This window comes from Alexandromys fortis, unplaced genomic scaffold (genome assembly GCF_014885135.2).
Source record: "Alexandromys fortis isolate MF-2015 unplaced genomic scaffold, M_Fortis_MF-2015_v1.1 scaffold_44, whole genome shotgun sequence".
Classification (NCBI taxonomy): domain Eukaryota; kingdom Metazoa; phylum Chordata; class Mammalia; order Rodentia; family Cricetidae; genus Alexandromys; species Alexandromys fortis.
In genome coordinates, this window is record NW_026067921.1 from 8,668,102 (window position 1) to 8,693,217 (window position 25,116).

The 25,116-nt window shown below is 46.9% G+C and overlaps 1 protein-coding gene across 2 annotated transcripts; it reads right to left on the reverse strand.

Moving 5' to 3' along the window:
• Nucleotides 1-741: 741 nt before the first annotated feature.
• Nucleotides 742-25,116, reverse strand: Cpa4 (carboxypeptidase A4). Of its 2 annotated transcripts, XM_050141533.1 has the most exons (11): nucleotides 25,049-25,116; nucleotides 19,628-19,709; nucleotides 19,057-19,191; nucleotides 17,521-17,619; nucleotides 13,075-13,176; nucleotides 11,811-11,915; nucleotides 11,093-11,203; nucleotides 9,722-9,812; nucleotides 7,735-7,934; nucleotides 6,862-6,946; nucleotides 742-1,708 (listed from the first exon to the last, which is right to left on the reverse strand). In XM_050141533.1, exons 1-11 carry the CDS (start codon nucleotides 25,114-25,116, stop codon nucleotides 1,521-1,523), a joined length of 1,266 nt encoding a protein of 421 aa, XP_049997490.1. In that variant the 3' UTR covers nucleotides 742-1,520. The 2 variants fall into 2 exon arrangements, with proteins under 2 accessions (XP_049997490.1, XP_049997491.1); XM_050141534.1 differs by lacking the exon at nucleotides 17,521-17,619.

The window sequence follows — 25,116 nt, forward strand, 5'->3', positions numbered from 1 at the left end:
CACATGTCATGCGGTAGGAACAGGGATTCAAATTTACTTTTGACATTATAAAGAGCTGCATATTCAAGACTGTGGCTCAGTTCCATTCAGGTGAAGGCAAAGAATAAAGGATGATCATAAACCTATATTGAATATTTATTGGCTTATGAGGACACACCAGATGCTGCCCAAATCCTAGGCAGAAGGTTAAGATTTACAGACATGATTGAAAACAGGGGGGGGAAAAGGCCCACAAAAACGAAAACCGCAACACAATCTGGGCAGATGGTAAGTGCTAAGGAGAGATCAGGAGGTGTCTGGCTGCTGATGAAGTCTTGTTCCCGGTTGGTACTCAGGGTCCAGGATGCAAATAGAAGGTGACTTTGAACACAGGAGGAAAGAAGCCAGGAGGCGGAAACACAGGAGACACCAGGGCTCAAGCTGGAATGTGCTGAGGGCCTGAGATTGTCCAGGCTATAGGGATGATTTAGGGCCTGTGGGGTGAGGGCAAGATCTCTGAAGTGAGTTCAAAAGGCAGAGCGGAGAGGAGACCAATGGGACAGATGGTGCTCACCGAGTGATCCTGCAGTCTACTCCCCATTTCCTCCGAGACCCATGTGAACATCCCCTATAGTACAACTGACCTTTCTGAGAGTCTCAGTAACGCCAAACATAAAGAGAAGAGGGTAACAATAACGGGCATCATCTGAACACCGAGCCTTGGGATGGACAAGAGCCTGGCTGTATGCTCAAGCCAACAAAAAAAAAAAAAATTAAGAGGAGCCAGGTGTGGTGATGCCCATCTTTAATCTCTTTAATGTACTTCAGAGGCAGAGCCAGGGGTCTCTCTGTAAGTTCGAGGCCAACTTGGTCTATATAGCAAGTTCCGGGATAGCCATGGCTACATAGAGAGACCCTATCAATAACAACAACAACAGTAATAGGAGTAGGAAGAATAGGCAGGCCAGAAAGACCAATGTTGATGGTTCAATAGGATTTGTTCCTCAAAGAAAAGTGTGTTTCTGAGCTGGACCCCACTCCTGGGGAGACTGAGGTAGAAACACTGTTTGACCCAGGAGTTTCAGGCTAGCATGGGCGACATAGTAAGACCCTGTCTAAAAGAAAAAAGAAAGAAAAACAAGTCAGAAAGAGGGAAAATACAAGGAGTTCTAAAGATAAGCACTGTCTCCCCCAGCAGTTCCCATAGTTCCCCGCTGGAGCCAGATCCCTGGCCTGGCTAGATGTAGAGACCAGAGAGCCACGAGAGGTGTTCCGAAAGTGAGGCAGCCATATCTATGTGACTGGGGCATGCCCAACCATGCATGGGTAGAGAGGTATACCAGGGGCTCAGCAACATAGCAGGACCAAGCACTACACTCATGGAAGAGCTCCTCACGGGCCCACCAAGAGGTTGCTCTCTAGGGAGCAGTACTGATGGAGAGCCAGCTGAGCCAGGAAGGCTCTGATCCACGCAGGAAAAGTGATCTTCTTTAACAGCGGCCTCCGTGGTGGCTTATGGCTGAAATACGTGGGTTCCTTGACTAGTAGAGGTTGTCCCGCACATGTTCCATGATGGTCTTCAGTCCTAGCCAGGTCTCCTCTGCGGTGGGGATGATCTGCTTGGCCGGCAAGAGGAAGCCATAGTGCCCGGTGTCTCTCAGCTCAAATGTGAAGGCATACTTGATGCCGTTGTCATATGCCCAGTCGATGCTGCTCCCACTGGCTGGGTCTGTAAGACAGAAGAGGATACCATTGACGCCAACTTCCCTCTAGGGCACTGTGGGAAAGGGCCCTCTGTCTGGATGGTGTCTGGGATATCTGTGCGCTGTGTGAAGATGTGTCATTGGTGTCATGAAAAGCTGGACGGCCAATAGCTAGGCAGGAAGTAAAGGCAGGATTTCCGGGGAGAGAAAGGAAGAGGAGGGAATCGAGGCACTCAGGAGATGCCACCAGGACGTGGAACGAGTTGGACACACAAAATAGGAGAGAGGTAAAAGCCATGTGGTAGAATGTAAATTACTAAAAATATGTGTTAATTTAAGTTATAAGGGCTAGTGGGAATTGATAATGTCTCCCTGGTGTTATTTGATAGCTGGCGGTCCAATTACAGGATGGAGTTCCTTAGAATCCAGAGCTCTTTCTGGAAGTCCCCAGGTCCTAAGACATATATGTTCAAAAGGACACATTGGCTCCATCCATAGGGCTTATCCATCCCGCACCGTGAAGTTCTGTTCAAGCCTCAAGCTAAGAGGTTTTAATCCTCATTCCCAAGGCTGGGGAGATGTCTCAGTGGGCGAACCACTTGCCATGCAAGCTTGTGCAGTAGAGTTCAGATCCCTAGACTCCACACAATGTTGGTTAGGCATGGTGGCCCACTTCTAACCACAGTGCTCAGGAGGCGGAGACAGAATATCTTTGCAGCAACCTGGCTAGCAAGACTAGCTGAATGGACAAACTCTGGGGAGACCCAGCTTCAATAAGGTTGGAAATGATTGAAAAAAGACAGTGAATTCCTCTACCTGCATGTTCGAATACATGTATACATGTGAACATGCATAAACACAAACATATAACATGTATACATATGCCACAAAATGGAATCCCCATTCCCATTTTCTTACTAGATCGCTACAATCCTCCAGGAAACTCAAACCTAGCGAGTTCGGAATCAAGTGAGACAGGCATCCCCCGCTAGCCCCAGCGATCCCTGTCTCCTTGAAATGGTGCCCTGTGTCATCCTCTTTCAGACAGAATAAGGCTGGCCTCATACCCGGAGATAACAAGCTACTGCAGAAAGTTGGTATGCGAGCCAGTGTGGCTCTGCCTTGCTTGTCTTTGGGCCACTGGTCTGGGAAGAACCAGCTGTCACTGTTGAAAGGATGCCCAGGGTGCCCAACGAAGAGGCTCAGTGAAGAAATGCAACCTCCTGCCAAGAATCAGCATTAATTCATTGGACACTGGAGCGGGCCACCCTACAAGCAGACTGCTCCCTGAAGTCCACTAGACTGCATCCTGGGAACACAACTTGACTGTGACCTCCTGCAAGACCCTGCCCCAGAGCTGTCCACATAAGATTTTTTTAAATTTTTGACCCGCATAAACCAGGTAAGAAAAGAAATGTTTATCACGTTAAGCTGGGAGGTTTTAGCCTAGTTTTGTTTTTTGTTTTTTGTTTTTTGTTTTTTTTTTTTTTTTAACACAGCAAGAGATAACTGATACACAGGAAAAGGAAACACATTCCTTGGGACTTCCCTTGCCGGAAGACTTGAAAGACATAGGAGGTCTATTTTTCTACTTCTTCCCAGGCACACTACTAGAGCAGGAACTGACCTACAAGTGGAAAATGTACTGTCACTCATAAAATGACAATCATCACTAATAAACTGATGACGATAGCAGATGTTCTTTTCTCAGCATCTGCCATGAGCAGGTCCCTCATGGTATCTTTATCTTTAAAATCCAGTGATTTTTTTTTTTTACTGCCCTTGGTTTATAGATGGGAAAAGTCCAGTCTTCGGGTGGGAAAGCAGCTAAGGAAATACAGGCAGAACATGACAGAGCTGGGAATTTAAGCCCATATCCTTTCAAGTGGTCCATCCAACCGACTTGAGGTCCATCTGGTGGATTGACCCTTCTGATAACGTAAGATCAGTCCCTTTCTTTCCCTTATTCCTGAGAACTGTTTCTCATGGACACACTTTCCTAAAGATACAGCTTCCTCGGAGACCGTATGTTCCCAAGGGAATGGAATGGGCTCTGCTATGCTCTCAGAAACCCTTGTGTGATCCCCACAGTATGTGTGCCCTGAGAAAATGCTCCAGCTGAAAGCAAACAGTACCTAGCATGTCCAGTGGTCCTTTATATGATAAACTCAAATATTTCGTAACATACTTGAAAGATATCGGAAGGAAGCAGATAGGATTCAAAGTGATCATGTTCATAAACTCCATTTTGTTTAATTCCTTACTCAATGTGTACCTACTCTTGCTTGTATTCGCACGTATACATATATGGGTGCTCATGCAGACATATGGGTGTGCACATACATGTGGAGGCTGGAGATCAACCTCAGATGCTGTTCCTCACAGCTGTCTACTGTGTGTTTCAAGACAAGGATTCCCACTGGCCTGGAACTCACCGGTGGTGCTAAGTTGTCTCCATCTCTTCAGCATGAGCTTAAATGTGCACAACACAATGCTTGGTTTATACAGGTTTGAGGGATCAAACTTAGTCCTCATGCTTGCAAGAGAGCCCCTTACTAACCAAGCTATCTCCCTAGATCTTTTAAAACACACACACACACAAACGCACGTGAATGCATGCACGTACGCGCGCACATGTGCCGGCAGGAATATACTATTAACACCGTTCTACACGTTCTACTTTTCAATTAACACTTGATGATCATTCCCCATTAGGACACATTGATCCACCTAATTCATTTAAGGGCAGCTTAATGCTCCCCTGTATGAATGCAGCAATTGTGTTATGATCTGGCCCTCTCCTGATGGACATTTTAGATGAACACCAGACTTTCGTGCTGATAAGTAACGCTGTCACAAGCATCCTTAGAAACCATGATTTATCATAGTCTCATGAGCCCCAGAGCATACCAGCTCAGAAGCCCTGAGTGAATCAGAATCAGTAAAGAGAAAAGGAGCGGGATGCTCAGGGACAGGACAAATGGCCATGACAGCCTGACAGGAGGAAGGAGACATAAGACTCTGAAGAGCAGACAAACCCGTGGGAGGAGGTGGGTGTCGTGTGACAGACATATATGAGCAGGACATATATGCATGAGAACACTACTGTGGAGCTCATTATTTTCTATAATAACTTTAAAAAGCATTAATTTTGAAAAAAAAAAGCAGACACAAGACTTAAAGCATAAAATGGGGTGAAGCTAGTTAGCAGAAGGACCTTACAGTCCAAAATGACATATCGGGTCCTCAGGATGTAATAATTAATCCTCAGAAAACCACTCAGTTGTGGAGGTGGGGAGGGGCTGAACCCTTTTCTCTGTGCTTTGTTTAAAAAGGCAAGAAAGTGAGGATTACTTTCGTCTAAAATGATGACCCTAAGGAAGGGCCAGCACGTAGAGGTACAGATGTCAACCACGGATGTGGCACGTGCCAGAGCCCCTGGCTGCGACAGACTTCTAATATACAAAAACCAACTCCTCTTCTAGAAAGCAGCAGAGGCAGAGAAGACCTGAAGAGTACAGAGTCTGGAACGGTGTGAAGTTTTCCCGCTCTTAGCCTCCAGAGAGCCCTCCTCCTCCTCCTCTGAGGCATCTGGTGAGTATCCCTTGACTTGACACAGCTCACGCTGGGGGAAAGAATGTGTTTGATGTGGGAAAACAAGGCCATTATTTAAACTGATGTCTGACCCAAAAGCAGGGACCCTGGTGACCCACAAAGATCTTGGGGAAGACCTCCTCAAGGGACACCTAGCACGTCTCCCCTCGCTCTCTCATCCGCCATCACTCCTGGCTGATTAAGCGGAGGGTGGAGCTAGTCTCCAGATGTGTCCTCTGAAGAGTTCCCATTTAACCACACTAATAGCAATAAACTATGAATAATTAATGGATTGTTGCTGCAATTAGCAAGACAAACACCAGCATCGTGCTAACTGCTTTATGTTGCTTTGTAGCTACACACACAGAGATGAGAGAGCTGAGATCAGAGGCAAAGGAGACAGTGGTTGCCATGGAGAAGGCACTGTTGAGGGACAACTCCATTACAAGGGAGCAGAACTGCTCTTCCCGTGTCCACACTCATGCTTGCCATTTAGCCAGAGCTGCGCCGTATGGCATTTCCCCATCCCTTGAAGACAGACTCCCAAAATAAGAGCCTTGGCAAGATGTCAACAGAAGCTGCCCAGATGAGACCAGAACAAATAAAGTCCTCCAAAAGAGGCTGTGGGTGACAAGCTTCAAGGCCATGTTTAGATTCGGGGACTTGGTAGGTTTCTTTTCTTTTTTGCGAGATACTAATCCTAGTTAGAGGACTCCTTTCCTCTTGTTCATCCTAACACCTATATCGCTACCACCCATCTCCCGACACAAAGCTGGGAGTTTCCTCTAAAATGGATAGGGAGCTGGGGAAACAACTCAAGCACGTGAACCTGAGTCTGGGATCCCCGGCACTCACACAGATCAAAGCAAACATGGTGGCGTGGGTCTGTAACCCTCGTGTTAGTGCGCAGAGACAAGCAGATGCCTGGAACTTGCTGGCCAGCCGGTCTAGCCAATCAGTGAGAGACCCGGTCTCAGAAGAGAAAGTAGGAAACAGTAGCGATTAGACAGCACCCAACATTGACCTCTGGCCCCCACATGCACATACACACATGTGTACACACATGCACATACATGTGTACACACATGCACATGTGCAGACTAAAACACACATACGAAAATGGCGGATAGGCTTTTGATAGCTTTTTGATAAAACATGTCAGGAATCGTAATCCAAATAAGGAAGGGAGAGTCTACCTGCTGACGGGCCCTAACTCATCAAGGGCACATGATAAACACATGTGAGCAGTAGTGACCCAGATGAAGATGACAGCCTACAATAGCCATTTGTCGCAAAGTCCTAGCATGAATTCTGGTCTAGAAGTAGAAAATAGAGAAAGACAAGATCTCCTGAGTAAATTGGGAGCATGGGGACCTTGGGGGAGGATTGAAGGAGGGAGGGGAGAGGCAGGGAGGGGAGCAAAGAAAAATGTATAGCTCAATAAATACCAATAAAAAAAATTCTGGTCTCACTACCGAAACAATCAGACAACAACAAGGAAGTAAAGCCCACATCCTTCCTCCAGCCCCATTTCAAGTTTCCTCCCAAGGCACTTTCTAAATACCTCCCACGCAGGCGTACTCACAGACAGTGGTGCAAGTGGGTCCTACTTGGTACTTCGTGCCCGAGTGGGAAGCCAGAGCTTCGGCTGCACTCCTCGCCACATCATCCTGGGAGGTGAGCAGAGACCAGTGAGCTCTCGGGAAGCATGCACTAGAGACTCTGGCTGGAAGAGCTTCGCGCAAGTTTTCCTAAGGCCTAGAGAGCTTCTTGCCAAGCCCGAGGGGGATCTAGTTAAGACGGAGTACTAAGATATCCTAAAGGAGAGGAATGTTGAGTTCAGGAACATGACCGAAGGCCAAGTATGCTCAAGAGTAAGGAGGCCTTGAATAGAGAACCAAAATTTGGTCCACATCTAGCCATGAGTCTGGGTGGGGCTTCTTCAACACACAGACTTGTGGGCTAGTGGTGGCCTGGGAACAGGGTGGAGCCCCAGCAGACCATACCAGCATGGGGCAAAGGCTTGCAGCTACTCTGAAGATGCCACTCCTACTGGTCCACCTATAGGTACCTTCCCTTTTCCAGGAGTGAGTCATGGCTGTGACACAGAACCCCTAGGCTATGACCTATGACCTTTACTTCTTCCTTAACCAGAGCGAAGACGCCTCCCCTTCCCATTACGGTGCCAACCACGGTCTTTAGCAAGTAGCGAACCTGTGTCATGTTCTAGCTAGAAAAATCAAATGTGCAGGCTGGACAAAGTCTTAGAACTCAGAGAGATGAGAGAGGGACTATCTTCTTTCTGTCCCTCCTGGGTCTGATGGCACAAATCAAAGCGCAGGGAAATATTCTCTAAGGCGCCTGTATTTGCCCTCGAAAGCTATGTAGCTCAGTCAGCCACCTTGGCTGTGCCAAAGTCAAGCGGTCGGGGACTAGGCAGAGACCCTCCATCACTTACCAGCTCCTCAGCATCTGGGGCCTTCTTGACTGTGTACCCATAGGGATATATCAGCAGCTGTGAGTAGCTATGCAGGTCAATGAAGCATTTGAAATCCCCATGCTTTTGAATAAAATCCACCACTGATTTCACCTCCACTTCAGAATTAGGGTGGGAGCCATGGTACACTTCAGAGCAGGGGTTATGGCTGGCCCCTTCTCCTGCGGAGAAGAGTTTATCGGTAACAAGTAACCCAAAGGCCAAGAAGACAGACATGAGGACTGTCAACCCCAAGTCTGACTGGAATGGTAGACAGGTATTTATCAAGATGCCCCTAAGAATCTATTCATGGCAGGTACAGATTCTGGGGAAGGGACAAGGAGGGAGTTTGGGGGCGGGGGACGTTGCTACAAATGAGAAGGAAAAGTATTGCGACTTTTTTAAGTGGATAGAGTTGACCTTGTATTGTGCTAATAGCAGTTGTCATAAATAATTAATGTCACACTCAAGAACAAGTTGTAATTAATAAGTATGCTTGATAATTAATATGAATACCAATAAATAATGAAAATGACTCCATTTATTCTGGTGTCAACTTATTCTATTGGTTCAGGTCTTAATGGCCAACTGCTGCCAAAAATAATCTATTGTTGTGGTTTTTAAAAAAATCTCTTGATTACTTAACAGGTATTTTGATAGATTGCCTTCTGCATTGTTTCACAGGAAAGCATGCCTTGGCATGTGAGTTTGCGTGCGTGTGTATGTGTGTGTGTGCGTGCATGCGTGTGTGCATGCGTGCGTGTACGTGTGTGTGTGTGTGTGTGTGTGTGTGTGTGTGTGTGTGTGTGTGTAAGAGCGAGAGACAGTCATGACTGAGTGACTGACTGACAGGCTAGCTGGTTACCATCCTCCAATCATTATTTTCCCTGTGATTTTTATGACATTTCTATATAATTAAAATAAATCCACTCAAAACAAAATGCTGGGATACCAGGGTATAGCTCAATGGTAAAGAGCTTGCCTGGCACACACAGGCCCTGGATTTGATTCCTGGTACAGCAAAAAAGTAAAATAAATACTTATAATTTATTTTGTTTTGTTTTTGTTTTCAACACAGGATTTCATACACAGATTTTACGTAGTCCACATTGGCCTTGAGCTCGTAAATTTAAAACTGGAGGGTGAAGTTTATTTGGTGATTTTTTTTATCAGTTATGTAATCTTGAGATTATCCTTGAGTTTCAAGAACAAAAATCCATCCAATGGGCAAGAAGAACAAAATACATGTACAATAGGGGGTACTTTTGTGGGGATGGCTTTTAAGCAAGAACAAAATACATGTACAATGGGTGATACTTTTGTGGGGATGGCTTTTAAGCACCTGGATCTCAGAACCCAGATCACCTCATTCTTGCTTTCCATGTCTGCTAGCTGCTGATTAACACTAGCAAGAAGAAGAGGGGCTGCTAGAATTTAAGTTTTGCTACAGGCCCATTAGAGTAACAGTGCTAACTGTTCTCTTTTGGCTTGCCGTCAGGAACCCTTCTACCCAGCCACAATTTGCCCAGGCAAAGCTGGAATGGCCAGGGCTAAAGAGAGGCCTTGGAATCATGTGTCTGAGATGCGTGTGGTTTTTAAAACATTAGTGTAAAAAGCAGTTCAGTCGTGGAGCACTCGACTAGAATGTGCAAAGCCTCACCACAACAAATCAATTAGGTAAATAAATAAATATTTGAAACTAACAGTCATAATCACAATGCAAAGACCGTCTGACCCACTGTTTTCTCAGGAGGGCAGAGATGATTGAATCATTCCCTTTCAAAATCACAACAATAAGACTTAAAAACAAAACAGAACACACGCAGACACAGAGAGCCTCAGGGAGGTCCCGGGGTCTCACAGCAAATGGAAGAAGAGCAGAATGAAGACTGGCTTCCTATCCCACCCTGCAGGCATTCGTGGACAGGTTCATCCAGTGCTGTGGGGTTGACTCTGCCTCCCCACCTACCTGCGAAACTGGCATTCCAGTTTCTGTTTGGGTCAGCTCCAATACAACGGCTTCCTGGGTTCCGGGACCGCGTCTTCCTCCATAATCGATTCTGAAAAAGCCCCCAAACACTCAAGGTATGTCAGGATACAGGAGCAGTAAAGGTTTCTCTGGAAGCTAAGACCACAACAGATGGGCTGAGCTGCATGGGTCCCTGCCTAGACTCCAGTCCACTGCCTTGGCACTCTGCTGTCAACCCTCACAGGGGAGAAGGTGCATACCTCTGGCTTTAAGAAGGAATTTGGGACCAGGTATGGTGACATATACCTTTAATCCCAATACTTGGGAGGCAGAGGCAGGTAGATCTCTGTGCATTTAAAGCCAACCTGCTTAACATAACTCCAAGCCAATCAGGAACACATACATAGTAAGACACTGTCACAAAAAAAAAAAAAAAAAAAAAAAAAAAAAAAAAAAAAAAAAAAAAAAAAAAAAAAAAAAAAAAAAAGACAGTGACCCCCTCAAACTGCCCTGATGAGATCTTTCTATAGACGAACCAAGCCGGTCCCATCTGGATGCATTGAATCCCTATTGTCTCGTGCAGAAAGGGAAGCAATGGCCATTGAACATCACCCACGCCGCAGACATACAACGGGGCCTATTATATTCTAAGGCAGTCACCTGAATTCAATCACGCTCTCAAGCAGGGAATAAGGGAACAAATTAAATCGCACAACAAAGAAGCCATCAAGCAAACGCGGAATGTGAGACATTACACAGGAAATGACTTAGTTTCTCCAACAAATGAATGACATTTTCAAAGGATGTGTTTGGGGTGCTACTGGATGAATAAAGACATCAGAGACACAGCCTCAGCTCCCGTGCACAGACCTTATTGGATCCTGACTTCGACAAATTGACTCCTAAGAGATGGTTTTTTTTTTTTAAATAATGGGGGAGTGTTGGAGGATATTAAAGAACTCCCATTAATTTTTCAAAGGTGACAGTGCAGTAGTGGGTTTGGGTTTTTTTTATTATTATTATCAGCAGCTAGAGATGCATGCTAAGGTCGTTGTAGATGGAATAACATGATGTCTGGGATTTGCTTTAAAATATGTCAAGAAAATAAATTGTGTGGGAGAGAAAAAGATGAATAGAAGATAGGTAAAACGTTGAAAATTGTTCAAGACCCACAATAGAGAGTTTCTTAGACTATTCTCTCTAAAGTAGCAATAATATATTCCCTGGTGGCTCAGAGGCTGACTGGAAAAGAAAAACCCCAAAGGAGCATCTAACACACACATTGGTGGAAATCTTCTCCAAAGGCACTCGCAAAACATGGAATCCAACCAGGGAGTTGAGCCCAGGCCGCGGCCATTTGGAATTACTCACATGGGTTTGTGTGTACACGTATCCATCAGGATTGGCCACAGGCAGCACAAAAATATCCACTTTCTCCAAGATGGAGGTAAGAGCTGGATCCTTTTGGTAATCGGTCACAATCTAAGCAGAGACAACACCCTTGTCAGCAATATCACGGCAGAGTGGGTGTTTCCCTGAGATGCCCAGCACCCTGCTAAGATGGATGCTCTTGGATGGCCTCTACCCTCTGAAACCCCATGGGCTCTCTCTAAAGCCCTCTGAGTCCCTCAAAGCCTGGGACAGGACTGCACGACAATATTAACTGTCGAGTGACAGAAGGTGGCTCTGTTCACTCCTTCCAAGTACTCCACCCTTTTCTCCCGGCACTGACTCAAAGGAGTTTCTTGAAGGATCTGGAGGCAAAATGAGAACTCAGGGACCCTGCAGAGCTTGGAAGGGGATGAAGGCAAAACGGATCTCAGTTAGGTGCTGAGTGAGGCCCTGGTCCCTTTCGCAGGGTCCACCTTTGAAATCCGTTAGCTTGTTCGCAAGCATGTCACTTTACCACAGCGAGAGGGCTGACAGAGGAGCTTTGACGGTTCACTTCCCCCACCCGAGAAGATGCCAGCCTATTAAGTCTGTGCACAGTAGCTTCCTACCTAATCCCCTGGGCCCAGCTACACAGCATGGATCTGTCCCCCCTACCCCAGGCCCACCAGAACCCTTGGCTAATTCCGGGCGACATGACCTTCCTCGCAGTCCAGATGGCAGTGGCCTGTGAGATCCACTCACGGGAATGGATGCCCGCATTCAGCCAAATGGCAGGCCTCTTCTTGCCTCCTCCCGTGCTGAACTGCAGAAGGGAAGAGAGGCCGGAAAATGACCCGCCAGTCCCCGTCTCTCCTCACCTCTCCTCTCCCCAGCCCACTCCTATTCATTTAATTCATTTAAGATAATTCAGAGACCAAATGTTCCTGAGGGCACCGTCTATTTATCGGGCTTATCCGTGACCTGGGAGCTTAATTGGTTGGCTGCGGCTCTGGGCAGCCCAAACCTCTCCAGCTTTGAGAGCAAATGGAAAGGAGAAACAATTGGTATCGTGGGTCAGAATGCTAGTGTGGTTGGAAAAGAATAGTGTGTCCCTTGAAAGATCTCGAATGGTCTCCCAGCAGAGAAAAACACAAGGGTGCACGAACCAGACTCTTCTGCTGAGGTAATAAATGAATTCGGTTTTAAATTGCCAAGGAAGCTTCACTATAGCTCTTTGTAAATAGCGGTAATGAATTCTGCTGCTGCCTTTGCCGTTGCACCGGGGCTCTGTGGGTCAGAGCTTGGTGCTAATGAAGCCGGGGTCTCTATCAGATGGGCAAATAATCTAAACGTAATTATTTTAAAGGAGCCAGCTCAGCGGTGTGTCTCCCCTCCTGCCAGCTATTTGCCGTAAACTTGGCTTCTACGAAGCTAAGGGGTTGGCGAACTCTTAGCATCCCCAGTTGTTCCGTGGTTTTTATGCCCAAATTCCTTTCCAGGCATTCAGCTGGATTATTTACGTAATTTATGTCATTGTCATAGTTCTCTACCTCTTTTGCCAAGACACACGCGAATAGAAATACCTGGAAATGGGGCTCCATGCAGCCAACAACCCGAGGTTGGACTTAGAGTTACATCTACTCTGATGTAAGCCACCTGAGTTCTGTGCCTAACTGGCTAGGTGGCCTCTGAAGGCAGACTGTGGGCCTCTGAGAGTCTTAAGGAACACTAACTTAAGGCCTCTCCTTTGAGCCTCTCAGAATGGGATATGCTCTTTCTAACACCCCTACAGATAAGAGCAGGGGATTCAATCAGATCAAAATATCTGATTAAGCAAAGATGACTTGAAACTACAATCCCTTCCTGAGAACCAGTGGGGTTATAAAGCTGGCCTCTCTTTGGCAGACCTTAGCTGAGTATTGTAAATTATGATCCAGAAGTTTGTGTCAAGTCAGGACCCTTGGAAAGGCCTTAGGTCTCACCTTCAGAACATACATGGGTCGCTTTTCAAATGTCTCTCCGATCTTCACTCTGCTTGCCAGGTCGGGGAAGTCTGTGGCAATACTGTCCATCTCGTGGTAAATCTGAAGTGTGGAAAAGTGAACCAAAGACACTTTTTAAAGATTTTTTTTTTAATTTGTTGAATTGCAGTTTTCCTATGTAGCCCACCCTAGTCCTGAACTTGGAGTCTCCCTACCTCATTCTCGCAAAAGCTGCAATAACAGGCATGCACCACTACTCAATGATATTTTAAAATTCTGCTCCTTTGTGCAAGCCAGGCAGTGGTGGCGCACGCCTTCAATCTCAGCACTCGGGAAGAAGAGGCAGGTGGATCTCTGTGAGTTCGAGGCCAGTCTGGTCTACAGAGTAAGTTCCAGAACAGTCAGGGCTATACAGGGAAATCCTTTCTTGAAAAAAAGCAAAAATTAAAAGAATAAAAAATAATTCTATTCCATTATTGGCGGGGTATCTGGGAGCCTTATCTTGTCACTCTTGAGTTCCTTGTCGAACCTTGGGGTTGGCCGCATTACTGGCATGGAGTGCTACAACAGGGGATTGCCTGCAGAGCTACTTTCTGCAGTTTTCTAGAGGATACACATGTCAGTTGTTTGCAAAGTTGTAGTCCACTTAGGTAAAGCAGAGAGACTTAAACAGATACTGCTCCAAAGTGTGGCTCTTGGAATCATGCTGGACTGGATCATCAGAATAGGCCTGCCTACCAATGCTCTGAATGGCAGGACTCGCTAAATTGTTCTCTACCAAAAATCAAAACAAAACAATAACAACAAAAAACATTTACAATGTGTATGTGTCCCCCACACAAACAATACAAATAAAGTATAATATAAAATAAAAAAAGAAGCCACATGTGGTATGCCTTTGGTCTTAGCACTCAGGAGGCAGAGACAGGTAGATCTTTGTGAGTTCAAGGTCAGCCTGGTCACAGAGTAAGTTCTAGGGTAGCTAGGGCTACACAGAGAAACTCTGTCTCAAAAAAAGAAAAAAAAAGCTAAAATAAAATAAGAAATATAAATAGCTCCATGAATAAATGCTCACCATGAAAGAGGACCTGAGCCCAGGCTCCCTAAAACCACATAAAAAGCTGGGCAGGAAACTGGTCATCAAAAGAACAAATAATCCAATTAAAAAATGGGGTGCAGACCTTAACAGAGAACTCTCAACAGAGGAATCTAAAATGACTGAAAGACACTTCAGGAAATGTTCAACATCCTCAGCCATCAGAGAAATGCAAATCAAAACAACTCTGAGATTCCATCTTACACCTCTAAGAATGGCCAAGATCAAAGACACTGATGACAACTTATGCTGGAGAGGTTGTGGGGTAAAAGGAACACTTCTGCATTGCTGGTGGGAATGCAAGCTGGTACAGCCCCTCTGGATGTCAGTGTGGCTATTTCTCAGAAAACTAGGAAAAGACCTTCTTCAAGACCCAGTAATACCACTTTTGGGCATATATCCAAAGGATGCTCAATCATACCACAAGGACATGTGCTCAACTATGTTCATAGCAGCATTGTTTGTCACAGACAAAAACTGAAAACAACCTAAATTCCCCTTGACCAAAGAATGGATAAGGAAAATGTGGTACATTTACACAATGAAGTACTAAACAGCAGAAAAAAATGACATCTTGAAATTTGCAGGCAAATTGATGGATCTAGAAAACATCATATTGAGTGAGGTAACCCAGACCCAGAAAGACAATTATCATATGTACTCACTCAAAAGTGGCATTTAGACATAAAGTAAAGAAAACCAGCCTACAAATCATAATCCCAGAGAACCTAGACAACAAAGAGGACCCTAAGAGAGACATACATGGGTCTAATCTACTTGGGAAGTATCTCCTGAATAAATTGGGACTATGAGGACCATGGGAGAGAGTGGGGGGAGGGAAGAGAAAGGGAGGGGAGCAGAGAAAAATATATAGCTCAATAAAAACAATTTTAAAAAAAGAAGAAAACTTGGCGTGGTGGTGGTGTGCACTGTAACTCTAGTGATGGGAAACACAGACAGGAGGATCCCTGAGGACCACTGGCCAGCCAGTCTGAGCCCAGGTTCAATGAGAGCCCCTGTCTCATAAAAATAATAAATAAGGGAGAGAGTAATAGAGGAATAAAATTCTTGTTTATCACACAAAGGTCTTGGAAGGTTGAATATCTAACTCAGTTAATAGAATACTTGTTGAGCATTCATGAGCCACTGGGTTCAATCCCCAGGACCCCATACATCAGGGGTGGTAGTACACACCTATAATGGCAGCATTCAGAAAGCAGAAGGATCCCGAGTTCCAGGTCATCCTCAACTACATGGGGAACTGGAGGCCATGCCAACATGCTATGTAAGACTTTGTCTCAAAACAAAGGGGAGGGGGGACATCCTGAAAATTCTTCCAACCCACAGACTCTAGAGACTGAAGAAAAGCAGAGTAGATGCCATGGGCCATAAGAAAAAGAAAGTCGCCCACAAAAAGTTAAAACAAGCTGACTGTGGTGCAGCCCGCCTTTAATCCCAGCACTCGGGCTGCAGAAGCAGGAGGATCTCTGTGAGTCTGAGGCCAGCCTGGTCTACAGAGTGAGTTCCAGAACAGCCAGAACTACACAGAGAGATCCTGTCTCAAAAACAGAAAGAAAGGAAGAGAGAAAGAGAGAGAGAGAGAGAGAGAGAGAGAGAGAGAGAGAGAGAGAGAGAGAGAGAGAGAGAGAGAGGTTAAACACAAGGCTGGGGCCATTGATGATGACTTAGCAGGCACAAGCTACCACGTCTGACAAGGTGAGGTCTGCATTTGACTCCTGGCACACACATGATGGAAGGAGAAAACTGCTTGTCCTCTTGACTTCCACGTTAGTTCCATGGCACATGAACACCCGTACACATGATAGATAGATAGATAGATAGATAGATAGATAGATAGATGATTGATAGATAGATAGATAGATAGATAGATAGACAGACAGACAGATGAGAGGGAGATAGAGAGATAATAGGCAAGAAATGTATAGGTGGATAAATGGAAAACTGTATTAAAAACCTCCAAGCTATACCAGATGTGAGGTGCAAATTCACATGTCAGCCATCGCCACGCAAAGACTTGAAATCAGAAACCCTGGCAGCAGGAAACGTGGGATTCCCACTGGAGACCTAGAATAGCCTAAGTGGTACCAGGACAGGAGCCACTCAGAGTTGGTTTTAGGAAGAACCCTGAATGAGCTGGCCAAGAGAGAGAGAGGGCACAGTCACAGGCCTCTGGGAACAAGGGCTAGCTAGAGGTCGCTTCACTGTACAAGGGGCACCCGAGTCAATGGGAACAGGAGCAAGCAGATGAGAAAGTGAGGCAGACAGACAGCTGGAAAGGTAAGTGGATGGCCTCTCTTGGTCCCTGGTTGACATTTGCAACGGGCTAGGTCAGCTGGGGAGGGCCCCACTTTAGTGAGGCTAACGTGTTATGGGTTTGATCCCTGTGTGGACCCTGAGCTCTGCTTTCGCCCGTGGCCTGAAACTGAACTGAGCTCCTAACTTTATCCAGCTGTTTTGCAGATGTATGTCATTGGTCACAAGAGGGCTCAAGGGGCAGAACTGTTGGAAGTGTATACAATAAACAAAGCTACTGACAACCATGGGAAAGAAGTAGAAATAGTTGGCCAGCCTTTGAACTAATCCCTCATCTGGGAGAAAAACAACTTGAGGTATACGCCTCATGAAAAAGGTGCCAGGAACATGGTGTCTGCACATAAAGAACAGCACGTATTAAGGTAGAGGAGGGAGATGAACAGTTGAGATTTGGGAGGAGGTCCCGAGCTAGGAGAGTCTGCAAGCTAACGAAAGAGACACTTGGGACAAAAGAGACCCATGTTGCGAATGATACTGTTCCATTCTGAGGTCCCTTTTGACTTCTCAAGTTCCAGTATCATATGAAATTATTCAGCTCCAAATTCTTCATTTGAAAGTTTGGCTTACCTTGAAAGTCAGCTATATAAAGTGGTTTCTAACTACACAGAGCACCAAATTGCACCGTGGAACGAGTATACGGTATAGGGAGTCATGAAAAATGAGTGGAAATATTTGGTTAACCTTGGAAATAACCGCTTGTCTGCTTGCCCGGAGTACATGGCATTTGATTCTGGGCTAGGGGTTCCAATGGGGGAGAAGGATGAATTACAAGGACTGGAACGACCTCCATTATATCATGGTTTCCTTTAAAAGGCTGCTGGAGCGGGGTGTCTGTCGGGGAAACTGCAGCTGTGTTTCACGGGCACATAGGTGCTGGTGGAGGGGAAGGCTTTAAAGTGCACACATTTTAGCCCCTTCCACGAAGTGATACCGTGCTGAAGGTGGATAGAAGGAGAGAAGTTACAAAGCCGGGCAAGCAGAGAGTGTTGGCCTCAAGCGTGCTTTGAAACACTTACAGCTTCCAAGGAATGGTAAGATCCGTAGTTGAAGCTGTCGCCACTCCGCTCCTGCCCTTCACTGTGTTGCATTTCTTTGTCTTCATTATCTAAAAGGGCCTGAAAAAAAAATAAAAAAGACACAGAAACATGGTGAAGAAGGGATCCCCTGGAGATACAGGTTTATCTGGGTGCATAGATTGGCCAAGATGGCATCACCCTCAGGGTAACAAGCAACACAAATGTCCGAGGTCTAAAGGGGCTAGAGACCGTAAATTATACAAACCAGAGATTACAATTCAAGAGAAGGTAAGTTCATGCTGCATACAGCTAAAAATCGCTTTCGTCTTGACTACATCACATTCTAATGCTACTAATTCCCAAGGGGTTTCCATTAATTCTGTGGGGTAAGACAATGGAATTATCAGTGTTCCTAAGCTGAAGGTCTTTATTCCCTAACATTCTTGGTTCTATCGAAACTTTTCGGCACGTGAAACTAGTGCAATGTTCATACCCAGAAGAAGAGCTGTCTATAATTATGTGTGTTGATTATGTAGCCGGTGTGACACAATTAAAAATAATAACAAACCATCCTGCCTTTCATTTTTAAAAAAAGAGGGAGGGTCAGATATTTTTCCCATATATCTATAAAACCTTGCTTTTTAATATCCGATTTCCATTATCCCCCGCAAAACCCGCTTGCTCCCTGGAAGTAACATGTGCGCGATTCGGCTTTTCTATGGTACGAAATCTCTAGGCATCAGCTCGCATCTGGTATCCAGTGGCTCTGAAGCACACAGCTTGGGAAGCCATTCAGAAACAAAGAAATTCTTATAAGCACTCATACTTTGAAGGTTCTTGGCAGATGTCTGTGCCATGTGAGGATGATTAATAAGCTCACAGCTGCTCACACCATCAGGAAAAACCCAGGCCAAATCAACAATTAGTCCATAACCCTCCTTGGTGAAGGAGAGAGCGTGAGTCAGGGGCACCGTCCTGCTGTTGAATGTAGGTTGTGGGGCTGTACGGCGCTGTTCCCTCTGCTGGGAACTATCAGTGACATTCGCTTTCTCAAAAGATACCTCTTTTGATTGGTTCCCAGTATCCCCCACCCACCCACACACACTTGCCTTCTAACTTCAGATATGAAAAAGGAGGATGAATGATTACCTACGGAAGCATCCATGGTGTGCCAGCTACTGTTAGATGTATTCTATATAGTTGATAGAAGCATTACCTCTATACACTGTTGAAGTGGGAATCATGATCACCATCATAGCAAGGATGAAATGGAGGCTCATGAGGGCACACGCTTGCCCAAGGACACAGACTAGTGGTTAGCAAGTCAGGACTTAGATGGAGATCTGTGCAGCTACCTATCCCTACAGCACGCTCGCCCCGGAACGAGTTATTACACTCTGCTTCCATCTGTCTCAACTTCTTCACCTGGGAGGCGAGAAAGGATGACACTGGACATTCTTAAAACCTCCCAGGTCCAGTCTTATTGGTGGCTTCATCTTATTATGCAAGACCAGCAAGAGTTCCTGGCCTACCCACCTGGAGGTCTTCAATTGTCACTGAGTAGTCTAAGCCCTGGGACTTCAGGAAGGACTTGACAGGCAACAGGCTGACAGAGGGGACGAGGATGTCCACGGGCCGACCAAAAGTGGAGGGAGATTTCCAGACATTGAGCTGAGGTGAACAGAAATGCATCAGGTTAAAAAAACAGCTCGGGTAAAACATGACATTGAGCTCAGGTTCTTTAGAACCACTGTTGGAAGCCGGGGTGACCCCTGAGTCCCGCCCAGGGACAAACATCCCCCATTTCACTGGCATATCTGGTCAGACATGCGGCCCAGTACCTAACAAAGCCCAAGAGACATGGGGGTGGGGGGGCTACAGGAAGCCGGAGCCCACAGCTCAGGCCTCCCAACTAACAAAGCATCAACACTGAGCCCCGCAGGCCTTCTCCCCTGCCCCTCTCTCACTCGCTGCCCACCCGTGTGACTGGCATGTTAGCTAATACTCCACTATGAACGGAAAACACGCAGGGATAAAAACAAACACAAGGATCGTTCCTCCTCAAACTCGGAACATTCCAGAGGACGAAGAAGAACCACATACATACCTTAAAGTGGTCGGAATTCACTAGCTGAGTCAGTATTCTGATCTCGTCTTCATTTCTGACATTAATCCTAAAAACTTGGTCCCTGGAGAAGGGGAGGGAATAGGGAGAGGGCGATAATGGTGAGCTCTCAGCTGGCAAGTGGACCCCCCAACCCACCATCCCAGACAGGGCTGTGCTGCAGGGAAGGAAACAGTCTAGTCTTTGGTTATAATGTATAGCCATTAAAAACAAGGCTGTGTGGCAAGGATGGAAAAGTGCTTATGTCCAACTTTAAGGGGGATATTAAGTGAAGGAGCAGGACGCGGGATTGTATGTACGCCATGATTACCAGTATGGGAAAAGCAGCTGGACTGGAAGCAAAACAGACAACGGAAATCAAGCAAACGCTGCCAGGGCTCGTTTGGGTCGTGGGATTATGGATGGCTTACTTTTTCCCCTCTTGTATCTGTTTTCTGCAATCTGGTCATATTACTTTATAATGAAAAACATATATATTTTTACAGAAAGGAATGTCCCTGAGTGAGGCTCCAGGCTGAGTCAAGACATAAAGAAACACTTCTTCACTGTCAAAGGCGAGGGCTGACACCCGGACGGAGGGAACCTTCATGCCTGGAAGAGCGGGGAACTTTTGGGAACAGACCCTCTGTCCCGGGAGGCCGGGATGAGGGCACTAACTATTCCTCCCAGCCCCACACATGTGCTTTGCAGTGGGATTGGACGTGGACTAGGTAGGGTATGCGGCTCAACCTGAGATTCATGGCTGCCTCGCGGGCCCTGAGAGCGCCCGGAAGAAGCCTGTTTAGCGGCAGCCCCCCTCCTGTCGCTCGTCCCGCTCTTGTTTCCTATGCATCATTCAGCTTCTGCAGCGTTGGCAGGGGATGAGGGCCCCCAAGTCCTGCGTGGGTGGGAGAAGGCTAGGCCTGAAAAGCCGTCTTTGAGCTCTCAGCTCGCAGAGAGCCAGCGGAGCCATTAGGCGTTGCTAGGTGACGGCCAAATGAATCCGCACTCGACTCTGTCACATGCGTCATTCCTGACAGGAGTGAATGCCGGAGGAGCTGCTGGAGAGGGATGTGGGCTGAAGGACCTGTTGACAGAGTAAATGGCTCTGTCACAGGGAACTAAATGTGAGGCTCACGTGGAGGCTCCTCACCAGAAAACCGGTTCAATCCGGATGGACTTCCAGTGTTTCACTTAGTTCTGGAAAGTTCAGGGAAGAGCTAGGCCGGGTACAAAAGACAAGGCACAATGCAGAGCTGTTCTCAGCACAGGTGACTGGACTGGGTAAGATGCCAGTACCCAAGTCTCACACCTTTTCACCCTAGCCCTCCTCCTGGGGTCCTGGAAGTAGGCAGCTAACAGCATCCCATGAAACCTGCAGAGAGCCCTACAGGAAGCCTAGTTTGGCTTCTCCGCTGAAGTTGCAACGGTTCAGATAGGGTTTGTACATGCCCCACAGATTCAAGTCTGATCTCCAGTTGATCTAATGGATCGAATGGGCCTCTGGAAGTCGGTTTTGTGGAGTCAGTTCCTAAGAAAGTAAGTTTAAAAGACGGAGCATGAAGACTCTCTGGCATCCTGACTTGCCACACTATCCCCAATTCTCACATACACTAACCTCCATAATGCCACACACAGGAACCCTCGCCAAGGCAGAATAGACAGGGTAGCCCAATCTTGGATTGTCCACTTCCAAAGCTATGAGTGAGATAAATCTTTTTTTTTTCTTTGTATGTGATCCAGCGTGTCAGTGAATAGTAATTATTAACCTCACCGGACCTAAAATTACCCAGGAGACAAGCCTCTGGCACACCTGTGAGGAGCTGTAGAGGTGAGGTGGGAAGAGCCAACCTAAAGGAGGTGGCCTCAGGCTTAGGACCTGGACTAAAATAGAAACACAGTTAACATGGGTTCCCGTGGCTCCCTTCTATGGACGCAAGTGACCAGCTGCTTCAAGACTTCCCTTAGGATGGCCCACATCCTCAAACTGTGAGCCAGAATAAGCCCTTCCTCCCTTGGGCTGCTTTTGTCAAAATATTTTATCACAGCCACAGAAAGAGTAACGAAAGCACCCAGCTTCAAGGATTTTGTTATAGAAACAGAGAGTTGACTAATATGTAACCCACGGGGCCTGCAAAGAGTTGGACTACAGCCCAGAAAAGATGGGGTATCAGACTACCATTTCTCTGTCGAAGGCAAGCAGCCTCAAAGCGGGTTTGGTGGAGAGTAGACCTTTGTAACTGAGGACGAAGGCCAGTTTGGCAGACGCACACCCTGATCCACCATCTCTAACACTCCAGAACAGGAGTGTCTTTAAGATGAGCATGCTAGGGGCCAGAGAGGCAGTTTGGCAGTTAAGCACACGGACTGTTCTTGCAAATGACCCATGTTAGGTCCTCAGCACCCACATCTGACTGGCTCACAACCTCACAACTGCCTGTGACTCCTGTTCCAGGGTAGCTGATGCCTCTGGCTTCCTCGGGCACACACACACACACACACACACACATAATTAAAACTAATAAAAACAAATCTTTCTTCAATGCGCATGCTAGAAGGAGTGACATCTTGGGTGGCAAAATTAGGCCTTTTCCAAAGAGTGGTCACAGAGAAAGGGGGGTGGTGGTGGAAAAGGACCAGGGAAAGAAAGAGGGACAGCTAAAGAACTCTTTGGAGTATGAAGAGCAGACGACACATTCATCCAGGCTCTAATGTGTGCACATGTTCGTTCCTCTCTCCAACGTGGTGATGTCACAGCCAAACCCCCCATGCTTCCAAGCACAGTCCATGACAACGGGACACAGTGACTTTACCGGCCCTGGAAAAATGTTCACAGCCTATTCTCTCACGTTCTAATGGGCCAAGCTACACAGGTCAAAGATGCACACACCTACCGTGTGCAGGAAGAGGCAAGGCAGACGATCTGGTACCGCATGGAGCATCTTCCCCGTCTCTCCCCCACCTTTGCATGCTTTGGTTCCAGTTCCCCTGAAAGTTCACGTTCATTCCACTCAGATGCCTTTGTGTGCCTTTGTATATGGTATTCCCTGTCCGTGAGCACCTGGTAGGCTCCCGCCTAATCTTCAAGACAAGGTCATGTGAAGCACGAAGCTTTCCCTAACCAAAGCTAAGTACAATAGCTCTAAAAATTGGTGGCGATGGTAGAGTAGGGTCTACCATTCTCCTTATGAGCATCAGCATCGTGCTGTGGAAAAGAAGAGCGGCTACCATGCAAAGGGCAAGCTTTTTCTTGCCTTCATTGACCTCATCTCTGCTGGGAAAATACCCTTTCCGGCTCCCGACTGGGCAGCTGGTTGACCTCAGCCCACTGCACTAGCTGGAATTCACTCAAAGACCTTGCCCTTTAGCTCTTTCTGGAGATGGCAATTGGCCTGGGAGAAGGGAACTGTTGGGATTCGCGGGTGTTTCATCTGCCCCTCCTGCTCAGTATGGTTGTTCTAACAGCTCTTCTGACTCTCTCCAACTCCCAGGACACCAAGATGTCTTTGGCATCATGACCGGTGATGTCTGCTCACTCACCCTCACACCTGTCCCATACCGGGGATGCTCAGTCATTGTTCCAGCAGCTCAGCTTCTACCCCTCCCCTATTACCAGGAAGGCAGCTAAGTGGTCAGTTCTCTGTGTCTCTCTCACCTCCATCCCTGCCCAGGCTTAGCAGCTATGACTAATAGTAATAAGAGGTGACCTCGGGAAACCCTGGGATGCTTGCCAGCTACCAGCTCTGCAACTACTTCCTGTTCTCCACCTGCCCAACACCTCCATGCATCCTGGCCACTGTCTCATCCTTAAGACATCTGAAAAGTAGGACAGGTGATACCAGGAGAACGAGAGAGACCTGGGAGCTAGGAGAACCAAGCTGCAAGGGCAGGAGATGGGGTGGGGGGGAGAAACCACCATCCTCATATCCGCTACCCAGTCTCCAGTCCGGCTTCCCAACCAATCAGATGCTCAGAGTCCAGCTCCCCTGCGGCCTCTCCAGCCACTGAATTGGGTATCCACGACATGCGGACAGATCCCAGGAAAGATCCTTCCACCTCCACTGAGGTCCCTAATACTACAAAGTAAGAACAGACTGGGAGACGCCACAGCACGTTTGATTAACACCGTTTGTAATCAGCTCCCGCACAGGGACCCTTTGTGTGCACAACTCCTGCCGCGAATCCTCCAGCACCCAGCCCCGATGGCTCAGCCCCGGTGCCCACTGTATCAGGAGAAAGGTCTGAATCGGGAAAAATAGAGATTTTTTTTTCCGCCACATGAATAGACGCAGTGGGAGCCTGACAGCTCCCTGCGTCAGCCTACGCAGCAGTGAGTGTAGTCATGGCACACCTACTGCTGAGCTGCCTGCAGAATCTTCCTCCTGGGCCACCTGCTATGCCTAACCTCTCCGAGCTGTTTGGCAGCAGGGGCAGGTAGGAACCGTCATCCCCATAAAAGTTACTCAATCTCATGTAAGTAATTGCTTCAATAACCAGCCCTCGGGTCCCTTTAGCCAGATAACATAATAGAGAATAAGCTTGCATACACAGGTAGATCCGTGGCACGGAGCGTTCCATTTGATTGACTTCTGCTACAGAAAAGGGTATGAGCTTTGCTTGCAGCATTCCGGCTTCCTGCTTACCAGCTAAGTAATTTGGGGCAGGTTCTTTAACCTTTTTAAGACCGTGGGGTTTTTTTTATGTTTAAATTGAGGAAAATAACAGCCTTGCCTGACAGAGCGGTTACATGATCCATAAGAGGATGCACACGAAGGCTCTTTGCAGAAGGCAGAGTGTTCCGCAGTGATGAGTTATTCTAATGCAGTCCTCTACCTGCGTACCAGAGCATCCCTGTCATTCCCCTGCCTCTCCGACTTCCTGTCCTCCATCAGTACCACAGTCTTCTGTGGTGAGCGTGTGGCCCTGTGCACACACACTTACACCGAGGCCTGGTGTGCATTTCCATAGTGTAGCTAAGCAAGACCCATTGGATCTCTTTGTTCCAGAAGCCTGGGAAACTACCAGCAATACATGGGCTTCACCACTGACTGAGACTCTGTCCCCAAAGCCTGTGACCCAGCTTCTCCCTGTAAGCCTTGCAGAAACTGACAAAGCCTTTCTGGCTGTTCTTCCTAGGCAATGGTGTAGGAAATGCCTAGAACTGACCTTAGAAAGAGGGAGGGGGAAGACCCAGAATTAGGAGATTGGGGAGATGGGGAAGGCCTGAGGAGACCACTAGCTCTGGTTTCACAGAAGAAATCCGGTGTCAGAGAGAAGTGGCTGATCCAGGATGACACAGGGACAGAGAGATTTAAAAGCCCAAGTCCTTCCCCAAGCTCCACCACCACAGGTTTCATCACTCCATTTGGCTCCCAGATTGCTGAAATAACTAAATAATGGTAATAAAGTTCAGAAGAAACTCACCCAAAGAATTTGTCTCGGCCGCAGATGCCTGACCCAACAAGGGCCCCAAAGAACAGTAACCATCTCAT